Genomic DNA, 27,973 nt, shown 5'->3' on the forward strand with positions numbered 1-27,973 from the left:
GAGGCCCTAAAGCGGCTGCGCAGAGCACCGGGGCAGCCAGAGCGTCGGGGCTGTTCGGGGCAGGAGGCTTCGCGGCCGCCGCGGAGGGGAAGCGTTGTGCGGAGTTGGTCGCCTCCGGCGGCCACCGGGGCACCGTCGCCATGTCTCGGGGCTCGATCGAGATCCCCCTCCGGGACACGGACGAGGTGGGCGGCGCGGGGGGGGTCGGTTCGGCAGCCGGGAGGGCCTTTTCGGGCTGGGGGTGTTGTAGTCGCTTCCCTTCGACTCCCTCGCCCTATTTGTCGTCGCGTCCCAGGGTGGCTGAGAGGTTTGGGGTGGGAGGTGCTCAGGGCGACCCCGTCTGCACTTCCTCGAGAGGAACTGAAGGAAGACCTTCGTTTGACTCGAGAAGTAGCCCTAAATAGTCTGAAATAAGAAGACGACGTTTAGTGTTTCTTTTAAAAAGTGTTTGTCGCTAATAATAAAGATTGCGGGTTCCTTATTAGCCATAAAGCATAAATTAACTAATTCTTACCCATCTCATTATCAACTTTTAAGATTAATAAGGTGACGACAGGTATTTAATAAGGAAACCGATTAACCCTTGTGCATAGATTCTGCAGCCTTTTAATTCTTCTCCTTTATGTATTACATAGAGAGGACAAGGCAATCTTGATAGGTCTTTTTTTGCCTGTTGCCACAACTTTATGGGAGTCCCCAGGTGGGTGCATGGACCAGAGCACTTGAGAGGTATATAAGAAAATCTTCCTAAAAACCAATCTGTATGGGGCTGTGCATTTAAAGAACATTGCAGTTCTCCCTTTAAAAATAAATAAATTTCTGTTTCTTTCAGGGCCGTGTCACAAAAGACAAAAAGTCTTGCATGAAAGTAATTTTTGTATAGGAAAGTGCATATATTTTGTATATGATTTGTTATGTATGAACATTTTATTTATTTCTGTCCTTGTTTCTCTGCAAAAGAGGTAGACCTGTGTGTGGTTCCACCAGGCAGGTCTTCAGAAACCCATTCTTTAAGCATTTATGGAAGAGAATTAAAGCACTGTCAAGGAATATATTCTGGAAGACACCTAAATGAGATTGAAGATTTACTGGAAAATGCATGATTGTTAATGGTTCGTGATAATTATTTGCGGTGGGATGTGTATATTTAGGAAATTTTTATTTCTTTTTAGGTCATTGAACTTGACTTTGACCAGTTACCAGAAGGGGATGAAGTGATAAGCATTCTGAAACAGGAACATACTCAGCTGCACATATGGATTGCTCTAGCGGTTGGTATTGGGATTATGGATATTTTTTCTTTCTTTGATCATAGAAGTGAAGATTGTGAATAGACCCAACTTTGTTTTGTATTTTCCCTGATACTTCCTGGGCAGAGAAGATGCATGTTATCTGAAAGTTTAGTAGTACAGTACTTGTTCTGCAAGAAGTGTATATAAAGATTGAACAGAAAGTTGGACTGGGTAGCCTCCAGAGCCCCTTCCTGTTCAATGAATATAACCATAAAGTTGCAATAGGAATATTGAGTGTTCTCATAATTATGAAACATAAATTTTTGCATGTGGGCTAGTTGTGACATTACTGCTATTTTCATTTCTCACTTCTCATTTGTATTATTTTCTGATCAAACTGACAATTTTTGGATCTTGTAAATGTGGGAAACATTCTGCTCTCTTCAGTAGAGGGAGCTGATACACGTGTTTCAAAGAAGCATTGCTTACTCCTACCTTCCTTTGAAATGAATGGGTGAAGCTACATCTCTGTCTGCAACACACTGTTTGATCAGGTTGCATTTGTGTACCAAGAAACTAATAATTTCAAGATGTATTTGTTAGGCATGTAGTTATGAAAAGGAAGAATGGGTGGTCAGAATGGAATAAGGAAACTGGCTTCTTAGGTATACCGAAAACAAAAGATCCTTAGAAGGTTTTAATGCAAGTTTCATCTGATTTTCTGTCATCCAGTCTGAAAATGTCCTTACATTATATGCACTGTGTGTTTTGTGGGTACAGTCTATAATTATATGAGAGTAGCCTTGGGGTACTGTGAATGGTAACTAGGAACAAAGTGTCCTTAGCATAGAGGAACTTTGTGCTAGGTAATGCCTTGGATTGCTTTCTTATGGTATGCTCTTCTGTTCTTTTTAGAATCTTACAGTTCACATAATCACCACATTCTAATGTTTTTGTTGGTGGTAGTTACTGTGGATTGCACAGTATCTTCCTTCAAATATTTATGCTGCAATCAATTTTGTCAATCATGCTGTATTTTTGCTTGAATTAAAAACAGTAATTCAGTCATTGTCTTATAGCAGCTATTAGAATGAATTGCTTCATACTAGCATGATGCTAAAAGTATGTATCAGTATTTCTGATTTTTGCCTTTTTTCTAGTTGGAATATTACAAGCAAGGCAAAACAGAAGATTTTGTGAAGCTGTTAGAAGCTGCTCGTATAGATGGAAACCTGGATTACAGAGACCATGAAAAAGATCAGATGACTTGCTTAGATACTTTAGCAGCTTACTATGTACAGCAGGCTCGTAAAGAAAAGAATAAAGACAATAAGAAGGAGCTTATTACACAAGCTACACTGCTGTACACGATGGCTGACAAAATCATCATGTATGATCAGGTAAGAACTGTCAGTCTTACAGAAATATACTGTTTTGAGGCTTGCTTTGGAGAATTGTTGCAGCCATGATTTTATTTGGCTATTGATGACCAACCATATAGGTGGTTTTTTTCTTCTAGTGTGTTTCTATTTTATTAAAGAAGAGAATTCATTTGAGGGTAATACAAGGGTATTTGCAAAGAATTTGCTGATAGCAGTTTTCAACAGACTGCCCTATTGGGTTGTATAGGTTGTACAATTTCCAGATGATAGTTCATTCTCATTTGTTCAACAGTTACACACAAATGGCTGATACGCAAGCAGAAATCTGTTCCTACTTCTTTATAGTTCCTCTTGGAGCACAGCTAATATTGTTGAGGGGAAGATAGAATTGTCAGCATTTTATGTGTAGTTTTTTTTTTTAAAAAAAGAGGTTGATAGTGGGTGCATTTTTTAATCAAATGCAAAAAGTTCTTGACTAAATCTTTTAAAACATTTAAACTTGTAGTAGTAGGGTTTTGTGTTTTTTTTAAAGGTCATGAAAGCTTTTAGTTGCTTCACCACAACTTAAAAATACAAAATCCCTTGCTTACTGGCTTACAAGCTGCTCAAGGATCAGATATGATAGAGAAAGAAAAAGAAAGAGAAAGAGGGGTTATTGGGGAAAGCTCAGGTAGATTAGATGTTTGAAAGAAATGGCTGTACCTCAAGGGTAATGTGCCTGCTTTGTATGCTGAGGACCCCAGGTTCAGTCTCTAGAGTAGCTTAGGATAGACCTATGTCAGAAATCCTAGAGAACCACTGTCAGTTATTATGAGCAGTGCTCAGCTTGTTGGACAACTAGTTTGACCTCATATAAAGTAGCATCACGTGTTCCTGCTAATGTAATAAAGGAGGAGAACTGAGGGTCAGATAGAAGAGGAATGGAGAAGAGGAAAGTATGTTTAAAAGCAGGAAATGGTATCTATATAGTAGCAGTTCCCAGAGTTTCTGGCATCAATGCCCCCTTATGATTTTTTTAAGAGACCTTCATGCCTCTCCAGTTCTTTTTGCATTGCACAATCCCCTATTAACAAAAAAATTAGTATTTTAACATGAAAACTAAAGCCCCCAAACTGTGAATTAAAATTGAAATCAAATATGGACACATACATTTTTGTTAGAAGTTTTAAATTCTAGTAACTATCACAGAAATTTGATTGACCTAATTAAAAAAATCTTTCCTTTATGGAAATCTCACAGTCCTGGGTTAGGAATGTCTTGCTGTCTCCCAGTTTAGGAGCCAGTGATACAGAGTCGAAGTTCTTAGAGAGGGTAGCATACAGAGACGTAAGGGACTAATTGATGTAATTATATTACAAAGAGTTGAATTAGGTGAATTTAAAAATCCAGTATTGTCTGTTATCCTTGTAGTGTAAACCAGCTTGGCATAACTAGTTGGTGGAATGAGGCAGAGCAACTTCTTTGGTGCCACATTCTCGTTTGAAAAATATTTTTCTTTTTCTTGCTTTTCTAGAATCACTTATTGGGCAGAGCCTGTTTCTGTCTTCTGGAGGGTGATAAAATGGATCAAGCTGATGCACAGTTCCATTTTGTACTCAATCAGTCCCCTAATAACATTCCAGCTCTTCTTGGTGAGATATATTTTTTGTTTCTCCTTTCCCCCCAGTTCCACTGCTGTGCCTCTCTGCTGGTTTTAAACCATTATGATCTCTGAGACACATTGAGATCAGAAACAGTTGCTATCTCTTGCTATGGAGTTTCTTTCCATTGCATACTTATAAAAGTCCAAATCTAAATATTGTTGAAAAGTTTTGAGATGGATCTTAGTTAGGCAAGACGTTCAGGATTCAGTTCAGAGTTTTAATTTTCAAGAAGGTCTTGACATCCTTTGTTACGAAATGTAGAACATTAGTTGTGCTAGCATTTCCTGTACAGTACAAGATTTAAGTTACACCAGAAATCTGGATGTCATTTTGTTCTCTGGAATGGAGACTACATGATCTGTGTGTGGAGTAGCAAAGTAGCTGTTTCAGGTTATTTTTTATGTTTGTGTGTGTTCCTTCCAGCATTATCTAATTAACATGCTGCCACCCCATATGCTTTCGCAGCCATCAAAATAATAGGATATCTCTGCTTCCCTTTTTTGCCATCCTTTCATCATCCTTTCTACCATCTATATAGCCATCTGTTTTAATTCATCCTACTAGTTATTGTATCTGTTGAATGTTTGTATTATTTTATTCTTACTGTGTTTTAATATTGTGTTGTTTGTTGTGTTGTTGGTAGCTGCCCAGAGTGGCCTGGTTGCCAGATGGTGGGGAGTATAAATCTAATTAATTAATTAATTAATTAATAAATAAATAAATAAATAAATAAATAAATAAATAAATAAATAAATAAATAAATAAATAAATAGGATGTATGTGTATGCATGTGTTTGTATAACATATATAATTGTCTTTTCTCTCCTCCCTCGTTTTCCAGAAAACATTGTTAGATTGTTTTTTTAGGGGGGAGGGTTTAAGTTATGACATTTTGAAAAAGGGAAATCAGGATGCCCCTTGAAACAAAGTAAATTTTGGAAAGCTGTCTCTATTTTTCATATTAAATTTTGTTGTCTTTCATTAGGCTTCAGCCCTAAACAATTTTACTAGAGAAAAGCTGATTTCCAAGTAAATATCCTTATCCATTACATGGGGAATATTTGCTGCTTAAGAGGTATAACTCAGATAAAACAGTATACTCTTTAATATGCTTGCACCTGGTAAAATGATGAGTTGAATTGAAGATTGTTGTGCAACTTACCTAGCTATTTACCTTACCAACTTTCTACTCCCACAAAATAGGTAAGGCATGCATTTCATTCAACAAAAAAGATTATCGAGGTGCCCTTGCTTACTACAAAAAGGCACTGAGAACCAACCCAGGCTGTCCAGGTAAGAACTATCAAATCTTCTTTTAATTTAATGTCAGTTTTTGTTTCACTGAAATTTAGATAAACTGAATAGTTATGTGCTTCCGTACCACCCAGGCTAATTCAAATAAAAATAAGATAGGAACAATGTTGCCTCATGTTGAATCAATATCTGCATAAAGCGATTGCAGCCTTTGGAAACACATGTGTTGGTAAAGTGGAGCAGAAAGGCCAAGATCCAGCTGTGTGCTTTGGTATCCAGCACCAGAAGAATGTGGATCTTTTTGTGCTTCTGTAGCCCTTTATGTTACAGAAAGCTGCAAAGATGATTAGCAAATACATGATTGCTGAATTCAACTTAAATATAACTTTCCTATCTATGTATTTTCTAGAGCAATGGATCATTTGGTCCTGCCAAACTGAACATATGGAGCAAAATAATGATGTCCCTTCTCTGTTGCTCATAATCATTTGTATTTTCAAGCCATTGACACACACATTCTGGAATCTTTTCATTTCTTTTAATTTCATTAATGCAGCATCTGGAAGATTCACAGATTGTAAGCCTGTGGGCAACATGTTAGAAACCTAACGCTGTTACGAAGCACCTAATGCGCATTCAGTACTCTAGGAGTACTACATAATGAATCTGCATTTCTGAGATGGAGATGTAAATAGAAAGGTTCTAAATCTTGGATTTGTTTGGCATTTTCCCCTACAAGCTGAGGTTCGCCTGGGCATGGGCCACTGTTTTGTAAAGCTGAACAAGCTGGAGAAAGCTCGCCTGGCATTTAGCAGAGCACTGGAACTCAATTCCAAATGTGTAGGGGCTTTAGTTGGACTTGCCGTTCTGGAACTCAATAACAAAGAGGTAGGTTTGACCAAAAATGGTAATAGTATAATACTATACTTAATTTATTGTTTTGTCACAGTGACATTTATGAAGTCACTAAAAGTAATACCATATTTTTTCCTCAATTTGAAAATGAGTATAGCTCTTCAAGCATTTTTCAAAAGCAAGGCTAGCACAAGCAAGAAAAAAAATCAGTTGCCAATACAGGACGGTCAATTGCAGTTCCATCACTGTGTGGTGATTCACCCTGTGTAACTTCGTCCTCAGAGGAATATTGAAAGTGGAGGGCTAGGCAGAGCTTTTTAGGATTAGGGACATATGGTGGATTAGACTTGAAATGAAATGCAAAAATTGATATTCTTAAATTCACATGCAAATCAGCCTTTAAAACATCTTTATTAGCTTAAATATTGAAGCCAAAATCTTGTTTGTTTTACTATGCACAGAATGGCAGTTGCATAAGTAGTTTGTTCTGTTTTTTTGGCAGACCATCACCTGACTAATTGAACAATGAAGGGACAGTTAGGCAGCCCAGAAAATAGTTTAGTCTGCTTTGCAGTAGACTTTAGATGATACTATAAACTCGGAGAAATCTGTCCAAGTAATGCCACATGGTGATATGTTAGCAAGTTCCGTTAAGGCACTGTGAAGAAGACATTCTGAGACATTGCATTCTGTACTTCTTACTAAGGAGAAAAAAAGAACTCTCTGCTAATGAATGCAGGGTTTTATTACTTAAGGGAGCTCCTGTCAGAATGTTGTTTTTTCTTGTGATTAGAGTCTTTCACTCATTTTTGTCCGTTAGGCTTAGTGCTTCATTTTGATTCCAAAAATGGCCTGCTTTGTGTATAATACCAAAATGTGGCCTAAAGTTATGAAGATGACCCTTAGTATGTCTTTAGCTAATGTATTCACTCTTACTCCAGGGCAGCCACATGGAGAAGATAATCCCTATCTATTTTGGATGAGTTGCTGTTCAGCATGTCTTTTAGTTGAAGTGTGCAAACTTTAAGTGATATCTTTAAAAAATTGGTATGTTTAAATGGTCATTAAGATTAGGCAGATGTAATCTGGGTTCAGGCAACTTGGTTGTAATTAATCTAAATAAGAAGCAAATGTTTCTGAACTCCTCTTCACCGAATATTTAAAATATTCTTAAAATATTTACTTAGAATATAAATGATAGCAAGCAGTATATCCTCATTGTCATACTGAGTTGCTGAAGAAATGAGGGAATTACGGTTTCATTTTAAGGGATACTCTTGAAAAACCTGAGAGTTTGTGGCAACCCTTATATTGTTATATTTACAGTAAAGGAAAAGCTGGAAAATTAAAATAAACTGAAATATAAATCATAATTTTATCTATGTTATTTTCAGGCTGATTCTATCAAAAATGGTGTCCAGCTGCTCTCTAGAGCATACACAATTGATCCTAGTAACCCAATGGTGTTAAATCACTTGGCTAATCACTTCTTCTTCAAGAAGGTAAGGCAACTCACATACTGTAGGTGTTAGTGTTGCTAGTTGAAAATCTACACTTATTTCTTAGCAGACAATGTGTTACATTTGGATGCCTTTTATGCTGTTGGCAGTAGTACCGAAGAACTTTTAAGCCATATTTTTATAAGGTCAGGAAGAGCAACTTTGTAGCTCTCTGAAATTCTCTGAAGTCATTTCTTATTTAATAATATATTTGTGTCTTGGCTTTTTTTTTAACTTGGGATTTTTTTCTGTGTGTTCTTGTTGTGTTCCATTCATGGTAGTGCCAATGTATATGGAGTTCCTAAGTTTCTTCAGACCTGTCCCGTACACTCACATGATGAAAATAATGGATAGTGTAGAAGTTCTATTAGCATTTAGTTGTATTTTTTTTTACTTTGGTTCCCACAGTCATTTCATTTTCTCCATGAGGATTTTGTTTCTTTATAGGAGATGTGTGAATTGGTCCTTTTTTTTTCAACCAGTGCAAAATGGATAACCAAGTGTTCTAGATAATGACTCTGAATACCATAAAAAATAACTTCCTTTTCTTTGTACAGGATTATGGTAAAGTCCAGCACTTGGCTCTTCATGCTTTCCATAACACAGAGGTTGAAGCAATGCAGGCAGAAAGTTGCTACCAATTAGCAAGGTCTTTTCATGTTCAGGTACGTTGTATTTTGAAAACCTACCTTTCTGCTTCACATTCATGTATTTGAAACTGCTCACATGATGAACATGGCAATGTGACTGCTTGCATTCTCCCTTCTCCTCCTTTTTATATTAGGAAGATTATGATCAAGCTTTCCAGTACTACTACCAAGCTACACAGTTTGCTTCCTCTTCTTTTGTACTACCATTTTTTGGACTTGGTCAAATGTATATTTATCGAGGAGACAAAGAAAATGCATCACAATGTTTTGAAAAAGTATTGAAAGCCTACCCTAACAATTATGAAACTATGAAAATTCTTGGATCCCTTTATGCTGCTTCAGAAGATCAGGATAAACGTGACATTGCAAAGGTACAATTCTCTTTACAGTTAGGTTGCAATTCTCGACTCAATTCCTTGGGACTATGTTCCATTGATCTAAGTGGGGTTCATTTCTTGATCTGATATACATGAACTAGCTGAGATCACTTGGAGCATTTGCGGCTGATGAAGTTACATGCCTTGCCACTTATGTAGTCACCTGATGAAGGGACTGATAAACCACTTCCGAGTGATATTTCCCTAAAAGAAACACTCGGAAGGTCACGATAAGTCAGAATCAACTTGGTGGCACTTCATTAATTGGTTAATCAATTAGATTAATCACGGAAGGCAGTTTCTTTTGGAGTAAGGGAATATTACACAATTTGTCCTCCATATTAGGAAGTGCCAAACTACAAATGTGCCTGTTTTCTGGATACAAAGTTTAAGACACATTATTAATTTAGTAAACATTTATTCATTTCAATGTCTGATACTTTGTTGTGGTGAACAAGATATTTTTAATACCCGTACTTAAGTGTCTGAAAATCTTGAAATAGTTTTTGAACATGCTTCTTACCCTGTTCTTCTGTCAAATATACGATACTGGTTTTGTTAAAAATAGTGTATCTTATTTTGTATGTTTTGGTGGTAGAAGTGTATGTGCATAAACACTTGCTGTATTTTTTTAGGGTCATTTGAAGAAAGTGACAGAACAGTACCCTGATGATGTAGAAGCCTGGATTGAGCTAGCCCAAATCCTAGAGCAGACAGATATACAGGTATAGATAAGGTGGATGAGGTTTGCTTTTTAAAAAGCTGGATAAATTACAGTATACAACTGAATCTACATTTTCTCTTCACTGTCTTTGAATTTCATAGGGTGCTCTTTCTGCTTACGGTACAGCAACACGGATCCTTCAAGAGAAAGTACAAGCTGATGTCCCTCCAGAGATTTTGAATAATGTGGGTGCTCTCCACTTCAGACTTGGGAACTTGGGAGAAGCAAAGGTTTGAAAATCACCACTAATCCTGTTAATGCTACTGTGCAACATGTTCATAAATTGGTCATCTAATTATTCTGCATTCAAAAATGTTATCTTCCTTGTTCCCTTTTCCCTACCCTTAGAAATATTTCTTGGCATCTCTGGATCGTGCTAAAGCAGAAGCAGAACATGATGAACATTACTACAATGCTATCTCAGTGACTACCTCCTACAACCTTGCCAGATTGTATGAAGCAATGTGTGAATTTCATGAAGCAGAAAAGCTATACAAGAATATCTTAAGAGAACATCCAAACTATGTTGACTGTAAGATATCTTGTACATTTTTATCATTTTAGTTTTGTCCCGTATATCTATGCATACGTGTTCATTCTTGTGTTCTTATAACTGTGTCTTCATTGAGCTTTCCTTCGTGTAAAGTAATATGAATGAGCAGTATGCAGAACAGAAGTCCTAGTCAGAAGTAATTTTTGCACTAAATTTCACTATGTTCAAATGACCATATACTGTATAGCAAATGATCTTAACCGAGGATACCACCAGAACTCTAAGCCAGTGAATTTACCTCCATCCCAATATATGCATGGAGAAAAGTGAAGTTACTTTAAAAGTTTCTGGTAGGAAGACTTATATACCTTATATTATTGCTTGATACTGTCTGCATATTTATCACCTAGAGAGGGAATCTTGGTTTTAGCATGCTTTCCTGAGCAGAACAATACTCATGTTCCATATTTCAATTCAGTGCCAGTATTTTCCTCTCTGTTCAGGCTATCTGCGTTTAGGAGCTATGGCCAGAGACAAGGGAAACTTCTATGAAGCTTCTGATTGGTTTAAAGAAGCCCTTCAAATTAATCAGGTTAGTGTGGGTTTGGTAACATTAAACTCATAATAATAGTATTGTTATTGAAAACTTAAATAAATCAACATAATTTAATGAGTGCAAGCTAACTCCTAGTTCCTCTGGCTCAAGATGGCCTCTTGTTAGTGCATTTTGGGACTATTTAGGGTCTGTAAGGAAATATTATTTGTAGCTCCCTTTATGTTCTCCTTCCTTGAGAGATCTATCAAAAACTGAGCTGCTTTGAAAGCAGTCCCCCCACCAAAAAATCTGCAGTAGAAGTTAATAAAACTTTATATTTATTTATTTATGGGATGGAATAGACCCTGAAAAGACCCTGATGTTAGGAAAGTGTGAGGGCAAGAGGAGAAGGGGACGACAGAGGATGAGATGGTTGGACAGTGTCATTGAAGCGACCAACATGAATTTGGCCCAGCTCCGGGAGGCAGTGGAAGACAGGAGGCCCTGGCGTGCTCTGGTCCATGGGGTCACAAAGAGTCGGGCACGACTAAACGACTAAACAACAACAATTTATGGGATGAGGGAATACTCTTTTGGATTACTATTATTTCCCTAAAATTAGGGTATAGGATGAGGATTAGAAATAACATTTCACACAAATGGGTTGCAATCTCTTTTTTTCAGGACCACCCAGATGCTTGGTCCTTGATTGGTAATCTCCATTTGGCTAAACAAGAGTGGGGGCCTGGCCAGAAGAAATTTGAAAGAATATTGAAGCAGCCATCAACTCAGAATGACACTTACTCTATGTTAGCTTTGGGCAATGTATGGTTACAGACCTTGCACCAGCCTACCAGGGACAGAGAGAAGGTAAATGACACAAGGGTTCATACTGTTCTTCTGGGGCCCCTGCTGGGTCTAGTTCAGTGGCTGAGCTTGATCTGTATTTAATCGTATGTGCTCACTGACCAGCTGATGTCTAATCAGCAAGCTTTCCTGTCTGACTTTGTCACTTATTGGAACACTACCCTGTTTCCCTGAAAATAAGACCTAAACTGTGTGATTTTTTAGGATGCTCGTAATATAAGCCCCACCCCAAAAATAAGCCCTAGTTGAGTGAAACCCTGCCCTCCACCATTGTGCAGCAACCAGAAGATGACATGACTATAGAATAAAACATGCCCTGAAAATAAGCCCTGATGCATTTTGGGGAGCAAAAATTAATATAAAACCGTGCCTTATTTTGGGGGAAACACGGTAGCAATGGAGAGGACAGTTGTTACACTGGCTATAGTAAAGCAACATTTTTCATCCCTGAAGGAAGTTAACCCTTTCTTATAGGGGTTGGATAGCCCATCTTTTCCTGAAGGTCTTGGAGTGAGCTGTTTCTGAGGCTACAGTTGTTTATGGTGGTTAATAATTGTGGCATTTTTTCATGCATAATGTTTAAAATGGTATTATATTTTTTCCTTAATGTTTGAAAATAATTTAATGCCTAAAAAGTTGCTGTTGTCAGTCTTTATAAAAGTTCTGCCATTTCTGTAGGAAAAACGTCATCAAGATCGTGCCCTGGCCATTTACAAACAAGTGCTCAGGAATGACCCGAAGAATTTATATGCTGCAAATGGCATAGGTGATTATTGGATTTAGATGTTTTGCTGGAACTTTCTTCTAGCAATCTGCAGTTTTTGGAAGAGTGCACGGATTGAAAGTTGTTCTTTGGCTTCTCCTTTTTAGGAGCTGTACTGGCACACAAAGGATATTTCCGTGAGGCTCGGGATGTTTTTGCCCAAGTGAGAGAGGCAACAGCAGATATTAGTGATGTGTGGCTCAATCTGGCGCACATTTATGTGGAGCAGAAGCAATACATCAGTGCTGTACAGATGGTAATCCTTAAAACAGATAGCCTTGGGGCAGGTGTCCGATAAAATCCAAAGAAAAGGGAGGCTTTGTCACAGGAAAGGAGGGTTGTCGGTTTTTTAAAGCACTTGACTAGTTTAGTAACATCACATTAAACAAACATGTTTCTTTCTTGGAAAGTGAAAAGGCAAAGCTTTCTTGTTGCAAATTGTTATACTAAGACCAAGACACATTTTTTTCCGCAGAACCATTACAAAGTCTCAATTTCTACTTGATCTTGTTTTGTGTAGAAGGGGTAAGGAGCCATCTTGTTTTAAACTGAGCTACAGATATGGAAGAGTTGAAACACCTCTCTAATCAAACAGTTGGAGATAATGGAAGAAACTCTTGAAGGTTAAAAGTTGCATGGAATTAATTTTATATACATAAAACACTTTTAAAAAATCTGCAAAGATATTACGGTAATATTCCATGTGCCCCAGCAAACTTGCAACAAAACGTCTTCAACAAAGCAAAACAATTAGAAGTATTTGCTAATTCACACGAAGATACGAGTACTGTACCAGCTTATGATGGCCTGTATGCTGTTCGGTATTTAGACACATAGAATTCCTCACTGCCTTGGGAGCAAAAACAGCTTACAATATCAGGCACATAACAGGAAGCTCATCAGACCGTTGCATCAGCTTTTGCATTGGAACCCATGCATGCAGGAATGTTGATTAGGATACATGTCTGTATTTAATGCAGAGGTCTTCAACTCCTGGTCTATGGCCTGGTGCTGTTCCATGGCCTGAGCCAGACCGGGCCGCAGACGCAAACCTCCCGCATGACTCACCTCCCCACAGCTGCTTTGCACATGTGCCAGCGCCGGTGTGAGCACTCCCCCACCCTTCACGCATGCGCCTGTGTGGGTGTGTAGGCACTCCTGTGCATGTGTGAAGGGGTGGGGAAACACTCATGTTGGTGCTGGCATGCACGCACGTGAGAGAGCATGTGCATGTGCCCAAGAGCGCCTTCCTCAGAGGCTCAGCCGGTCCGCAGTCCCAAAAAGGTTGGGGACCGCTCCTTTAATGGGTTAAAAGGAAATATGTTTCCTTTAAACTGTGCTTCTGTTATCATCCATAGCCCCAACTCTTTTTAGGAATTTGTATTCTGTAAATGTAGGCAAGGGTGGGGACAGATTTTCCCAACTTTAGCCTAGTGTAGAAAATATCATGAGAAGAGGTGGGCTTTTTTTGCCTAGTACTTTAAATCCAAAGTGAAGGTTTAAATAGAGACTAAATTTAGTAAAGTTAAAAGAATTGGTACATGAGGGACATAGGATTGGCTCCCAGTTGGAACTGCAGAAAATCGGCTCTCGTAGTAGACAGGAGTAATCCTTGATTCGCTCTTATACCCTCACTCAAAAAAGGCATGCTATAGGACAAACTTGGGGAACTCCCTGAAACAGCCTCAGAGATAACGGGGAAGGGGGAAAAGATTCTTCACCCATACTCCGACTTCAGCAGGGAGTCTCTGCTGGATTCTAGTGCCTTCTGTCAATAGAAATAGCCTTTCTGGTCACTGAATGACCAACCTGGGCCATAGATATTTTTTTACTTCATTCTTGAAACAAAACAGTGCTTCGAATACCTTGAAGTTGTCACCAGTGTAAGTAGACTGGTGACAGCTTCAGAAAGCAGCTCAGAATACACCAAGTGGAATATTTGTGAAGCACGTAGGAATAGAGAGCTTGTCAGTGACTTGGGCATGTGTAACCAAAAAGCTTAACATGAGGAGCATGAGCCTAAAAGTAGGAAGAAGACAGTGGGTGACATAATAATCCACAAGAACCCTGAATAACAGTGAGTCTCTCACTTCCCGGTCACTGCAAGGGGAGAAAGTCAGTACTTCACTTGCTTACAAATGTATTAGTCTTCAGACCTGCTTTGTCTCTGCTGTTATATAATATGTTTAAATATTGATGTTGGCCCTGAAGACAGTTGGAACACAAAAAAAGAACTTGGGGTGTGGGAGAAGGGTGGAATGCCCTGTTTGGAGCTATTGGTTGCCTGGAACCTGAATAGGAACACCGCTCTTAGGAAGGAGGGTGCACTGCAACATATTACTTGTCAGTCTGGTTGTATAAATGAATGATTGCAATAGTTGCATTTTAGGCTGTTCAAGTAAAGGGAGCAAAAAGGGATTTTTGTGCAAACAGTTAACATATTTTCAGTATTCATTTGGCGTAATTGCTTACTTTTCAGTCCTTTAAAGAGTCAAGATCTTATATTTTTCTGTCCTGAAGTTTGTGTAGTAGCACTTTTTAGTTTCAGCAGTGAATACTTAATTAATGCACTCAGTATGGAAAAAGTTTCAACTGCACAGCATGTTTGTAGTTTCTTAGCTTGGCAGAATTACTGGCATCAATTACTGCATATACTGAATAGTCTGGGTAGCTTGGTCCTTATATCCTGTGATATAAGACCTCATGTATTCTATTAGTCATTAGTTATTGGCGCCAAGGAGAGCTTTGTTACTGTGCCAAATAACAGGTTGAAAGTTTGACCAGGAGCACAGCATAGAAAGTTTTTTTCTTTTCTGTTTTAAATAAACTCCATGCATCTGCTGTTTAAACTGAAAAAATAATCATTATTGCAAATGACATAGGGTAGCCTTTGATAGCTTGTTCACTACTCATATGCTACAAGGAATTCTGTGTAGGTGAATTAATGGGCTAGCAGAAGAGTGATGGATCTTTCTTTTCCTGGTTTGCTTTTTTCCTGTGCTGGGTGTGGAGAAATAGAGGTTTAGGCTGCTGTAGGGTTCCCCACTTTGCCAAGCCTAAAACTGGCCTTCCCCCACTATTCATGGTGAATGTGTTGCAACATCAGCTTGTGCATGCTGGGAGTAGTGGCTGGTTCATATCTGTTCAAAGCTTAATTTGAAAGCTATGTCAGTGCTTTTCCCCCACCCCATAGCAGCCCACTAGAGAGACGTCATCCCCCAACCCAGCCTGCTAATATGTTACCATGCCAGCCGTGATAGAGGGGCCTTCTCCTTTTCATCATGGAAATACAAGACATTGACTAACCTTTTAGTAAGCTAGGGAAAAACCTGCAGGCTAGAAATTATGAGTTTATTTACCAGATGGTCTTCAGTATCATGTTCAGTTTTGCCCCCCAAGACTTACTGCACCCAGCAGGACTCATTTTGGAATAAACTTGCTACAAGTCTTGGAAACACTGCTAAGCTCAGTATCCATTTTTATAAAATGTGGGCTGTTTAGTCTCAAACTTTGAACTTCTGTGTGTTTGAATATTTTTCCCTTGCAGTATGAAAACTGCCTCAGAAAATTCTATAAGCACCAGAACACAGAGGTTCTGCTGTATTTGGCCCGAGCTCTCTTCAAATGTGGCAAATTACAAGAGTGCAAGCAGACACTGTTGAAGGTACAAATTGGCCTTTTCCCCATTTTTCTGTGGGTGTGTTGTAGCATCAGCTTATGCATGTTAAACCAGTGGCTGGTTCACACCTATTTAACTTAAAGCTTAATTTGCATCCTCAGGCCAGACATGTGGCACCCAGTGATACCGTTCTTATGTTCAACGTTGCCTTAGTACTGCAGAGGCTGGCTACATCTGTCCTGAAAGATGAAAAAAGCAACTTGAAGGAAGTGCTCAATGCTGTGAAAGAACTGGAGTTAGCTCATAGGTAATATTTTTATTTGGTGTGTATGTTTTTTGAAATCTGCATTGTACTAATGTAAGTACTGCATTCTAGTTCAGCCTTGCACCTTGACTCTTCTTTGTAGAAGTTCATAAATTTGCTCATTGCTACTAGCCTTCTCATTCAAATGCTATTTGTTTGAATAAAGAATTCACTGTGAATCTGTAAATTTCATTAGAGTCAGAGAGTAATTCCCATAGCAATCCTTACCGTTAGTTTTTAGATACTTTTTGCAATAGGTTTAGGAAAATAAATTCATAGCCAGATTAATCCTCTTTCCCCTCCCCACAATGAGCTGAATAGTACTTACAGAAAGTTTGAAGGTAGTGGACCACCTTGTTTTAATGGCAATTTCAAGTTGCTGTTCTAGCGTGATAGTTGATGGAGCAGTTGAGCTGGTCAGGTGCAGCGAAGTCAGGAGTCTTGGAACTTCCCAGTAGTCTAAAAAGAATTGGGAGCTGGAAGTTGAATGATAACTTTTCAGAATAATATCCAGCTGCTCTTCTGTTTAAGGAAACATAGTGTGAGGTCTTAACATCCAGGGGAAAAATTTCTAGAAACAGTGCCAGTCCTAACAAACTCTATTCAAGACTTCATATCTGTATGTCTTCTGCACGGGAAACCTGTTTTAAGAGACTGAAACTTCTGTTTTTCCTTAATGTCTCACTATACAGACAGCCAATTATTTTATCCTAATGTAACAGCACTTTTGCAATATTTCTGGGTGTGGGTGTGATTACCAGTGCCAAATAGCTGGCTCCTCTTCCAGTAATTTAATGTGCCTGAGATTCCCATCAGTTGTTTGACAGGTTCTGCAGCATCTCCAAAGCATTCCTTGAGCCACCTTCAAGATGAGCCAGACCTGCATAGAAAAGGGTGCATCATGTGCCCAAATCCATTGAAAGGAGAGAGAATTTTCCTGTCAACTTCATAAAGAGAAGTCAATTGACAACCAAAGCGCTTTTGGGAATAATTTTCTTTCAGTGGAAAAGTAGGGATCTGATAAATGAGACTAAGTAATGGGGTAGTAGGTCAAAATTAGAGTATTGTGTTTAGAAGTTATCTAGTTTGAACTGACCAGAAATGTACATGGGAGAAAAAGATTATTAAGTTTTTAAAAGTTTTATTTTTAACTTTTATTTTTCCATTAGATACTTCAGTTATCTGAGTAAAGTAGGAGACAAAATGAGATTTGATTTGGCACTTGCTGCAACTGAAGCCAGGTGAGAACTATTAGTTCTGTTTGTAACAAGTACCTTATAACAATTGGAATAAATTGTAAAATAAGCAGCAGGTTTCTAATTTGCATGATACATAGATTGCAAGATTTGAGTTATATTAGTACAGAAGTTTAAATTAAAATACACTGAACATGGCCACAGTTCTCTTTTGGCAGAACAGTTTGAATTCAGGGTTCATTTATCTCCTGAACAGGAAGCTGACAGTATTCTGCCTAGCTAAACACTGGCAGTGTATATAGGCTATGCCCTGCTGAAGGACACTGCTTTTCTGTATGTTTTCTCTGAATCTGGGCCCCTTTTACTTGAACTGTGACAGATGATGTATTTTTTGATAATTTAGCTTTCTGGTAATAATGATACAGAGTATAGCAAAAGCAATCTTAGTTTTTTTCTCTTTTAATGTATCTCATGCATCTATATTGTGACTATGTCAGAATTCAGCCCAGATGTTTAATATATTTCCCCAAAGATCTTTTATGAAGAAAGGTGCTGTGTTATTTAATTGAACTCCTGTCTCTTCCCTCTCCTTCCCTCTCAATTTAGTTACTATCAAACAAAAAGCAGCTTTAAGCAACTTCTCTTGGTTTTTTTTTTGTTTGCTTACAAAGGCTGAATGTGAGATTCTTAATTTCTCTGGGAAACGATGCAGTTCAGAAAATAACTAGAGCAATATACATTCTAAATCAATTAGATATATTAATGTCATAGAGCTAAACTTATGTAGTGGTGCCTCGCAAGACGAACGCCTCGCGGGATGAAAAACCTGCAAGACGAATGGATTTTGTGATCGCTGTAGTGCCTTGCAAGACAGCTTCTTCTACAGCCATGCTTCGCAAGATGAATGTTTCTCGCAAGGCCGACACCTCACAAGACGAATGAATTATTTTCGTCTTGCGAGGCACCACTGTATAAGCATTGGAAAATGTGCACCAGTAAGATCTTGTCAATTGTGTCATAGAGTAATAAATGCAAATGGATAAGTGCTCAGTTTTTGTAGTAGTAGTTCTTCCTACTAGACTCTTCTCTGCCCGGTTTGAAGGGGGGAAAAGATTTGATTCATTGTCAATTGAAATTGCTCCAGAACAATTAGTGAAGGCGCTTCCAGATGATAAATAAATAAATGTTCCTTTATACGTGCTTATTAGTAAGATGTGGTCTTATTCAGCCAACAGCTATTCATCCCCCCCCCCAACACTTTGTTTCTGCTTCTGTCCGCAAATCTAACTCCAACTTAATAGGCAGTGCTCTGATCTGCTGAGTCAAGCTCAGTATCATGTGGCTCGGGCTCGCAAACAGGATGAAGAAGAACGGGAGTTGCGGGCGAAACAAGAACAAGAAAAAGAGCTGCTGCGTCAGAAGTTGCTCAAAGAGCAGGTACTTTATTCCTTTAGCTGCTGTTGCATCAAAACCAAGATGCTCTTGATTGATTTCTGACATCATGTTCCCTGTTACGTTTCAGAAAAGCATGAAGTAGATATTGGTGTATGATTGCAGTTATGTTCTTTGTCCCGTGGAGTTTATATTAGGACTTGCATCTGCATAATACTATACAGTACAGTGTTTTCAGCCAAACTGGATTTGAAATAGGTGATTGAATTTTCAGGTGATAGTAATTGATAAAGGGGCAGGTGTCAGACCACGTGCATTGCTGCCACTCTGTAAATCAGAAGTCTCTTTTCAGTACTTGGATATTTTCATCATGCTATATATCATTGATATCTTTATATCATTGCTTCACAGCAGACCATTCAAAAGCAGCTAATGCATTGCCAGTCTTTTGCACCATGCAGAGTCCTAGAGGAATCTCTTTAAAAGGATGAACTCATATTTGTATTTTGCCTGTTTGCATCCCGTATTGTAAGTAAAAGCAATAATTATGTTATCCTTATTCTTCCAGGAAGAAAAGCGTCTCCGGGAAATAGAGGAACAAAAGAAACTGCTGGAACAGAGAGCACAGTATGTGGAGAAGACCAAGAATATTTTGATGTTCACTGGAGAAGTTGAAGGATCAAAAGAGAAAAAACGTGGTGGAGCTGGCCGGGTATAGAATAATAACATTTCCAGAATTCTGCTTTCCCAGGTTGTTCAAGTGTAGTTATAAGCTATGGCAAGTTTTTCGACAAGATTACAAGAAAGAATATGAAGGTTGTAGGAAAATGGTCGAACTCAAATATTGATGACAGAATCCTGCTGGGTCATTCTATGTATGTAGGAGAAATCCTGGAAGCTGCAGCTGCCAGTTGATGAAATGCTGGTCTCACATCAGTTGTGGCTGGTCATACACCAAGCATGCACCCATTACATTGACAATAATACTTCTGTGATTTCTCTTGGATGTGCTCAGTGGAATTCTGCCCTGTAGACTGTATTTGAAATTAAATTCAAACAAAAGGGACTCATGCTAGCTATTGGTTTCCTGGTTGGTTAATACTTAGGTAATTGCTTGCATTGGCTTTAAAAAAAGTTCTAGACAATATGTAAACAAAATCGTCATTTTGGGAAAGCTTGCGAGAACACAATTTCTTGGTAACACCTGAAAGTCAGAAGGATTGTTTGAGCGCCTAATCTAGCATGGGCGTGAGGTTAAAGCTTCAAATCTTCCAGCTGTATATGTAGGGAATGCGCATACACATGCACAAATATGTACCCAGGAGGCCCCCAGCAGAGCAGCACATAGGACCTCCTTGTAACATATTTTTAAAAGTTGGGCCACTTCTGCCTTACATGATGCTTCTTTTGAGTGATAACCAAAGCACTAAACCATCTTCTAAAAGGTGAAATAATTTTACCTTAGTATGAGTAGCTTTGGCAAGCTTTGGAGTTGTGAAGGTGTTATTGGGGTGGGGATGTCCCTTTCCAAGTCCCTAACCAGGCAATGCTTTGTGAGCAAATTTTAACTTTTAGACCCCCTTTGGGCAGCACCAGGCCTAGAAATATTTGGAAATGGTTAGTTTGACAGGGAGGGTCAGGTATTTCATGTTGTCCCCCCTCCCCAAAGTTCCCAAGAGGAAAACTGCCATTTTGGAGTATTTGATTTGTTTGTCAGGATCATGTCCAGCTACAAATAAAGACGTGTGTGGTTTCTGAATTTGTAACAGCGTTCCAAAAAAACTGGAGAATTTGATGAGTTTGTCAATGATGATAGCGATGAAGATCTCCCAGTATCTAGAAAGAAGAAGAGAAGGAAGGGCAGTGGCAGTGAACAAGATGGTGAGGAAGAAGATGGAGAGAAGAAAAAGAAGAAGCGCCGCAGGTGAGTGGTTTTGTGATGGTAAAAATCCTTCTGGCAGGGATTGATGACACATAATAATGGATTCAAGCTAAGGGAAGCCAGATTTAGGATGAATATCAGGAAAAAAATGTCTTGTTAGAGCCATATGACAATGGAACCAATTACCTCAGAAGATGGTGAGTGCTCCAATGCTGGAGGCATTCTAGAGAAAATTGGAGAACAATATGCCAGATGTGCTTTGATTTGGATTCCCACATTGAACAGAGGACTCTCTGTTCAATGTGGCCCCTTCCAACTCAATTGTTCTGTGATTCTGTAAAGAACATATCTACCCCGACCTTATTTGAAGAACAGGGTTTGATTAATGCCTGCTTTGGTAAACAGACCAAAGTATTCATACACTGTGCAGGCTTGTGGAGCTTTCATTACATATTATTACGTATGTTTTTATCTGTTTCAGAAACATTTGTAAGGCATTGTATTTGCGGTTGTATTGTTGCTACATTGTTTAAATCGCCTGGAACATGTTCAGGAATTGTGTTTATGAGACATTTTAAGGAACAAGAAATAAATTACTTCATTTGTAGTAGTATGAGACAGTTGTACAACTCTTGAGATTTGAGCTATGTGTGTGACTCTTGAGATTTGAGCTATGTGTGTGTTTTTTTCAAAGAGCTCCAAAGGCAGATGATGGTACTGATGATGATGAAAATGAGACTGCACCTAGACCTAAAAAACGCCGCCCAGCCAAGACTGAGAAGAGGAAGGTAGTAACTGGTTTTTGTTTTTTAAACCTGCTTTTCTATTTGCTATTTCTGTTTACTGGAATTATAGTAGTTTAGATAAAAGGCAACAAAATGAAGCATGATGAACAGTACTGGAAATATCAGCCCAACTCTTGTTCTAAACATACTAGTTTTCTGTGTTTGGACAGAATTGGGAATTGCAAATTATTGTCAATCATGAGGAAACTATTCAGATCCCTTCCATACGTGTGCAGGAGAGGGGCACCGTGTAAGGTCAGTGCATAGAGCAACATGACTTCTTACTGCATCTGGATTTGTTTAAAATCTACTTTGGTTGAAATTGCTTAGTGTAGTAAGTTGCACTAAGTAGATGTGAGGGTTTGCTCCCAGGCTCCTGACTTGCCCCAGATAAATCACCAGTCTTACGTGGTTTCGAAATTGGAGTAACGTTTATTGCGTTATTTAACAGGAATCCGGTGTCAACAAAAGTGTTCCAACCTTTCTCCCTGTCAAACAATGGGTCTGACAGGTTTCCATTCATCAACTTTGAAAGGGTTGGGTATTCCAGGGTCCCAGCCATTCCAGAGAGGCACCTGCATTTAATAACAGTCTGTTCTCCCCCTCCAATAAGGGGGTTGTGTCCTCGTCTCGCTGATCCACCCAGGCGAGGTCTGTGGAGGGATCAGTCATCTCCTTAGTCTCTCTTTCCCCCCAGTAAGATGGTTTGGGGGTATTCTCTCACCTTCTCCTAGCATCGGCTTCTTCTTTGGGGACTCTCAGCTTTTCCACCTTGCCAGTCCACAAGTTTTCTACCCACATCCACTCTCAGTCTACAGGAAGTCCTCCTTCACCCCTTCTTATATCTGCTAACCTCACCTCCACCACTACCCGTGTTTTTTGCTCTGTTCCCACCAAACCAGTCCCAGTCTTCAAATTCTCCTCTATCCTCTCCGGGTCTGATCCAGGTTGCCATGTCTTCCTGGGTGGGGAATTGGCGGGGTTTGACTTTCCTTATCGACCATAGGTGGGAGGGAACGGCAATCCCGCGAGAGGCACCTTGCTCTCACCTCCGGTCTTACAGTAGGCCCATTGAATCAGTGGGGATTTGGTAAGTAAGCTCCTCTTTAAATTCCATTGATTCAAATGGGTGTACTTCAGTTGTGACTTATTTTAGCATAGCAAGTCATGACTGGAGTATACCCATTTGAATCAGTGGAATTCATAGAGGTTTTGACTAAAGATGGGCAGGAACCTCGGTTTGGAGGTCCTGTCCAGTTCTTTGCCGCACTTGCACAGGTGTTGTGTGGGCACGGTTCCCTCCTACCTCCCACATCCCCTGCATTCTTGCCCATTCCTCAGGCAACATGTGCTTCCCTTCCAGCCTCTCAGGTGCGACTACCCACTCATCTTCTGCAGTGTCTCTTCCCTCTTTTGTTTTCTGTGTCAGCCACTCATTCAGAGGAGGAGGCAGAGCAGGGATTCCTGTAGCACTTCCTTTGAATGGGTGGCTGAGGGAGAAGGTGGAAGAGGGAAAAGATGCTGCAAAAGGTAAGTGGGTGGTTGCTCTGGGGAAATAGGGAGGAAATCAGTCATCTCCCAAGGAATGGGCAAGCATGCAAAGGAGGGAGGAGGGCACCATCCCCACTCAGTGCTTGTGTGAGTGCTGTGATGAATTGGGCCGGACCTCCAAACCAAGGTTCCTACCCATCTCTATTGTTGCCTCATCGGTGAGCCTGAGCAACAGGATTTCAACCAGTGGGTAATAGTTGTCCATAGTTTCTGAAGCCATGAGAGGGACTAATGTTTGGAAGCTTATCCAACTGTGTGTTTTTTTTACTGGATGTTTTTAATCCATGAGAGTGTACAAACATTAATTCACTTCTGTCTAATAGCTGGAGTTTATTACTTTTCTAATATGAATAGCAGTTCGAAAGCATGTGAAAATACAAGTAGATAAATAGGTACCACCATGGTGGGAAGGTAACGGTGTTCTGTGTCTAGTCACACTGGCCATGTGACCATGGAGGATTGTCTACAAATGCTGGCTCTATGGCTTGAAAACGGGGATGAGTACCGCGCCGTAGAGTCAGACAAGACTGGATTAAATCTCAAGGGAAACCTTTTGTTGTTGTTGTTTAGTCATGAAGTCGTGTCCGACTCTTCGTGACCCCATGGACCAGAGCATGCCAGGCCCTCCTGTCTTCCACTGCCTCCCGGAGTTGGGTCAAATTCATGTTGGTAGCTTCGATGACACTGTCCAACCATCTTGTCCTCTATCCTCCCCTTCTCCTCTTACCTTCATACTTTCCCAACATCAGGGTCTTTTCCAGGGAGTCTTCTCTTCTCATCAGATGGCCAAAGTATTGGGGCCTCAGCTTCTGGATCTGTCCTTCCAGTGAGCATTCAGGGTTGATTTCGTTTAGAATGGATAGGTTTGATCTCCTTGCAGTCCAGGGGACTCTCAAGAGTCTTCTCCAGCATCACAATTCAAAAGCCTCATTTCTTTGGCGGTCAGCCTTCTTTATGGTCCAGCTCTCACTTCCATACATCGCTACTGGAAAAACTATAGCTTTGACTATGCAGACCTTTGTTGGCAAGGTATAGCTACAGTAGCAATACATGATATTGAATCATAAAAGTTCACTTGTATTTACTGTTTTTGGCACTCTTTTTTTCTTTACAGCCCAGGCCTGAACGTCTGCCTCCTTCAATGAAAGGAAAGATAAAATCTAAAGCCATCATTTCATCAAGTGATGATTCATCTGATGAAGATAAACTCAAGATTGCGGATGATGGGTATGTAATACAGTGGTGCCTCGTATAACGAGTGCCCCATTTAATGACGAATTCACATAGCGATGGCATTTTTGCCATCGCTTTTGCGATCGCATACCGATGTTGCCTATGGGGAAAAATCGCTTGGGTAACCGGCGGCGGGTGGGATCCAAGCCCGGGATGCCTGAAAGGCATCCGGATCCCACCACCCTCCCCCCGCGGCTTGAGGAGGGTGGGGGGCATGGCCAGACTCTGATCCAAGCTGCGGTGGCTGCCGAAGAGTCCGGCCATGCCAAGCCCTGGATGCCTGAAAGGCATCCGGATCACCCCACCCTCCCACCCTCCCCTCGCGGCTTGGATCCGAGCCGCGGCGGCTACCCCAGCCATGGCCGGACTTCCTAGAATCCAGCCATGGCTGGAGTAGCCACCTCGGCTTGGATCCAAGCCGCGAGGGGAGGGTGGGAGGGTGGGGTGATCCGGATGCCTTTCAGGCATCCAGGGCTTGGATCCCACCCGCCGCTGGTTACCCATGGCTTGGGTAACCGGCGGCGGGTGGGATCCAATCCCAGGATGCCTGAAAGGCATCTGGACCCCCCCCCCCCACGGCTTGGATCTGACCTGCGGCGGCTACCCCAGCCATGGCCGGACTCTAGGGAGTCTGGCCATGGTTGAGGTAGCCGCCGCAGGTCAGATCCAAGCTGCGGGGGGAGGGTGGGGGATCTGGATGCCTGGATCCGACCCGCAGCTGCAACTCCCAGCCATGGCCGATCTCCCCACCACCACCATCGGGCGCAGCGGGAGAAGCCGCCCGGTGGGGGGGGGGAGATCAGATCGGCTTCTACCTTTCTTCGGAGCAGCCCAGCTGCTCCCAAAGGGCTGCCCCGACTGTGCTTTCAGCAGTGGAGGAGGTGCCCGGTGGAGGAAAAAGGCCAGATCGGCTCCTGCCTTCTCCTCCACCGGGCACCTCCTCCGCTGCTGCAAGCACAGTCGGGGCAGCCCTTTGGGAACAGCCAGGCTGCTCCGAAGAAAGGCAGAAGCCGATCCGATCTCCCCCACACACACACACCGGGCGGCTTCTCCCGCTGCTCCCAATGGTGGAGGAGAAGGCAGGAGCCGATCTGGCCTTTTTCCTCCACCGGGCACCTCCTCCACTGCTGAAAGCACTGTCGGGGCAGCCCTTTGGGAGCAGCCGGGCTGCTCTGAAGAAAGGCAGAAGCCGATCCGATTGGCTTTCTCCTCCACCGGGCACCTCCTTCGCTGCTGCAAGCACAGTCAGGGCAGCCCTTTGGGAGCAGCCGGGTGGTGGGGGAGAAGGCAGGAGCTGATGCCATCTTCCCCCCCTCCCCCGAGGCTTCTCCCGAAGGGCTGCACCCGATAGTGGGGGAGAAAACCGGATAATCCGTTCCTATTGGAACGGATTATCCGGTTTTCAATGCATCTCTATGGGAAAACGCGTTTCACTTAACGATGTTTTCCCATAGCGATGTTTTTTTTTGGAACCAGTTAACCTCGCTATGCGAGGCACCACTGTACTTGTCATCTAGGAAATAACTGGTTTTTACTTTTGTACATTAAAAACGTGGGTTCGATTTCAAATGTAAAGATATGAAAAACATGATCTCAGGCTCTTCCAGTTCTCTGAGCATGAGCAGACACTGTCTTATTTTGCAGTTGCCATTAGGAGATAAGCACAGGCTTCATTTGAAAGTATGAATGGTCCATTTAGAAGATCTGCCTGTATCATGTCTCGGGAATACTAGCTGATGTCAGCTTTTAATGTTGTGCTGTTAATCAGTGGATTGGGTACTTGGTTGTGGTGCTGATTGTTGGGAATTTGTTTGCACACTGTGCCTCCCAAGAGAAGAGGCAGCCCATGTAGACTTGAGCAAGTTGCACATTCCCAGAACACCTCCAGAAAAAAGGAGTGATAAACTGTTGCAGACTACTCTGTACCTAGAAGCCCTGGAAAGGATAGTTGTAAGTCAGAATTGACTTGATGAACTGTTGCTGTTGTCATCATAGCCATCACCATCTCTTCTAACATGTGGTTTGTATGAAAGCCACCAAGAGCACATGAGTGTGTCTCCACCTTTAGTCTTATGTTTTTCAGCAACGGATAGGTCACCTCAAATGACACATTGGCAATCTGTCCTTCTGTTCTGAATGTGTTTAATGCATATTCTGTGCCTATTGTTATTTTTCAGGAATGTACTATGGGAAATTGTATGGAATTTCTCATCTTCCATGGAAAAATAGAATCCTAATTCTTAACTGTAGCCTTGCAAAGATAAATTAAGTGTGATGAGGGAGAGGAATGCCTGCTGTTTTCTCAGTAATTAGACAGTGGCAGGATAATGTTTCTGTGAAGGACCAGGGATAGGGTTTCATTCCTCTGCGTGGATCCATGCCCTTCTCTTAGGTTACTGCTTACTGCAGATTTATCAATCTGCAAAAAAGCAAAAGGCAGACAAATAAAAAAAATAAATTCCTTAAAATAAATTCTCTCCCAGATTAGGCGGTATGCATACTTTAACTGCATGTTGCTGAAATTAGCTCTCTTTTGGCATAGGATTAAAAAATTCAGACCCTTTTTAAGCGAATGTATCTCTTAATGAAATTGTGTTTACATTATTATCTCTTGCCTTCCAACAGGAATGTCAGGAACAGCAACAGTGATTCAGATGACGCTGAGCAGACACGTAACAAGCGCATCATGTCAGATAGTGATTCAGACAATAGTAACAAGTCTGGTAGCGAGGGTGGAAGTCCCAGGCGATCCAGCGTCCGCCCTTCTGACGACGACTCAGATAGTGATGGGTCGGCGAGAAAGAGGAGACGATCTGATTCTGAGCAATCTGACAATGAGTCTGTACATTCTGGGAGAAGCCAGTCTGTGCGATCAGGAAGGAGTCAGTCTGTGCAGTCAGGAAGAAGTCGCTCTGGCGATTCTGAGAATGAATCTCGGCCAGCTTCTCACAGCGCTGATTCTGACAGAGATTCAGAGAGGGCATCTGATAATGAGGGTTCAGGTAACGACTCAGAGCCAGAGGCATCTAACAACGAGGGATCTGAACGAGGCTCATATGGTGGATCAGATGACAGTGATTAGGTTTTTGTTGCAGCCTGTTTTTTATAAACTACTTTGTAAATATATTTGGGTTGGAGAGAAATTGAGGGAAGATAGAAATGTCCATCTTCTATATTTGAAAACTGTGATTTGGAAAAACATGCACAACAATGTTTTAGGGGGAAATATTTAAAGTTTATTTCCTATAGCATTTTTCTACTGAAATGTACACATGCTAGATCCTGGTGTTCCTCTAGCACATGGTATCTATTTGATTCTGTTCTCATAAATCAGATATGCTGTACAGAGGACTAAGAAGCTTGCCTCATCATACTGTACTTAAGGTATGAAGAGTCGAGACCAAGATGGTAATATTGCATCCACTTAAACTTGCTTAAGATTCCCCGGGGACAAATGGCACTTTAGCACATTTGACTGGGCATGTGGGTTACAGAGTGACCTCATAAGAATTTCTCAAATGGTGTAAAGGATGTTTGAGCTTACAAAGCTATCTTTGTGGCTATGTAGCTCTTCTAATATCTTTGTATGTTTTGTTGAAATACATTGCTGTAGCAAAATGTCTAAAATGGAACTAATGTATGAAATATAATGCTAGAGGGATGTAGATAATGTCATATTAGGACTTGGCAGAAAAAAGATCTGCCGACGGGATCTAATAAAAGCTCTTGCTACCATC

At 40.8% G+C, this 27,973-nt stretch overlaps 1 protein-coding gene across 1 annotated transcript; it reads left to right on the plus strand.

The window, feature by feature from the left end:
- CTR9 (CTR9 component of Paf1/RNA polymerase II complex) lies at positions 1-27,973 on the plus strand. Its single transcript, XM_072985765.2, has 25 exons — positions 1-185; positions 1,173-1,271; positions 2,393-2,632; positions 4,128-4,245; positions 5,461-5,550; positions 6,251-6,399; positions 7,761-7,868; positions 8,423-8,530; positions 8,650-8,886; positions 9,528-9,617; positions 9,718-9,846; positions 9,965-10,148; positions 10,613-10,701; positions 11,329-11,514; positions 12,190-12,277; positions 12,382-12,530; positions 15,822-15,938; positions 16,055-16,200; positions 17,367-17,438; positions 18,695-18,830; positions 19,354-19,497; positions 20,555-20,709; positions 21,362-21,455; positions 24,118-24,230; positions 26,862-27,973. The coding sequence occupies exons 1-25, from the start codon at positions 141-143 to the stop codon at positions 27,316-27,318; spliced, it is 3,543 nt and encodes a 1,180-aa protein (XP_072841866.1). The 5' UTR covers positions 1-140; the 3' UTR covers positions 27,319-27,973.

This window comes from Pogona vitticeps, chromosome 1 (assembly GCF_051106095.1).
Source record: "Pogona vitticeps strain Pit_001003342236 chromosome 1, PviZW2.1, whole genome shotgun sequence".
Taxonomy (NCBI): domain Eukaryota; kingdom Metazoa; phylum Chordata; class Lepidosauria; order Squamata; family Agamidae; genus Pogona; species Pogona vitticeps.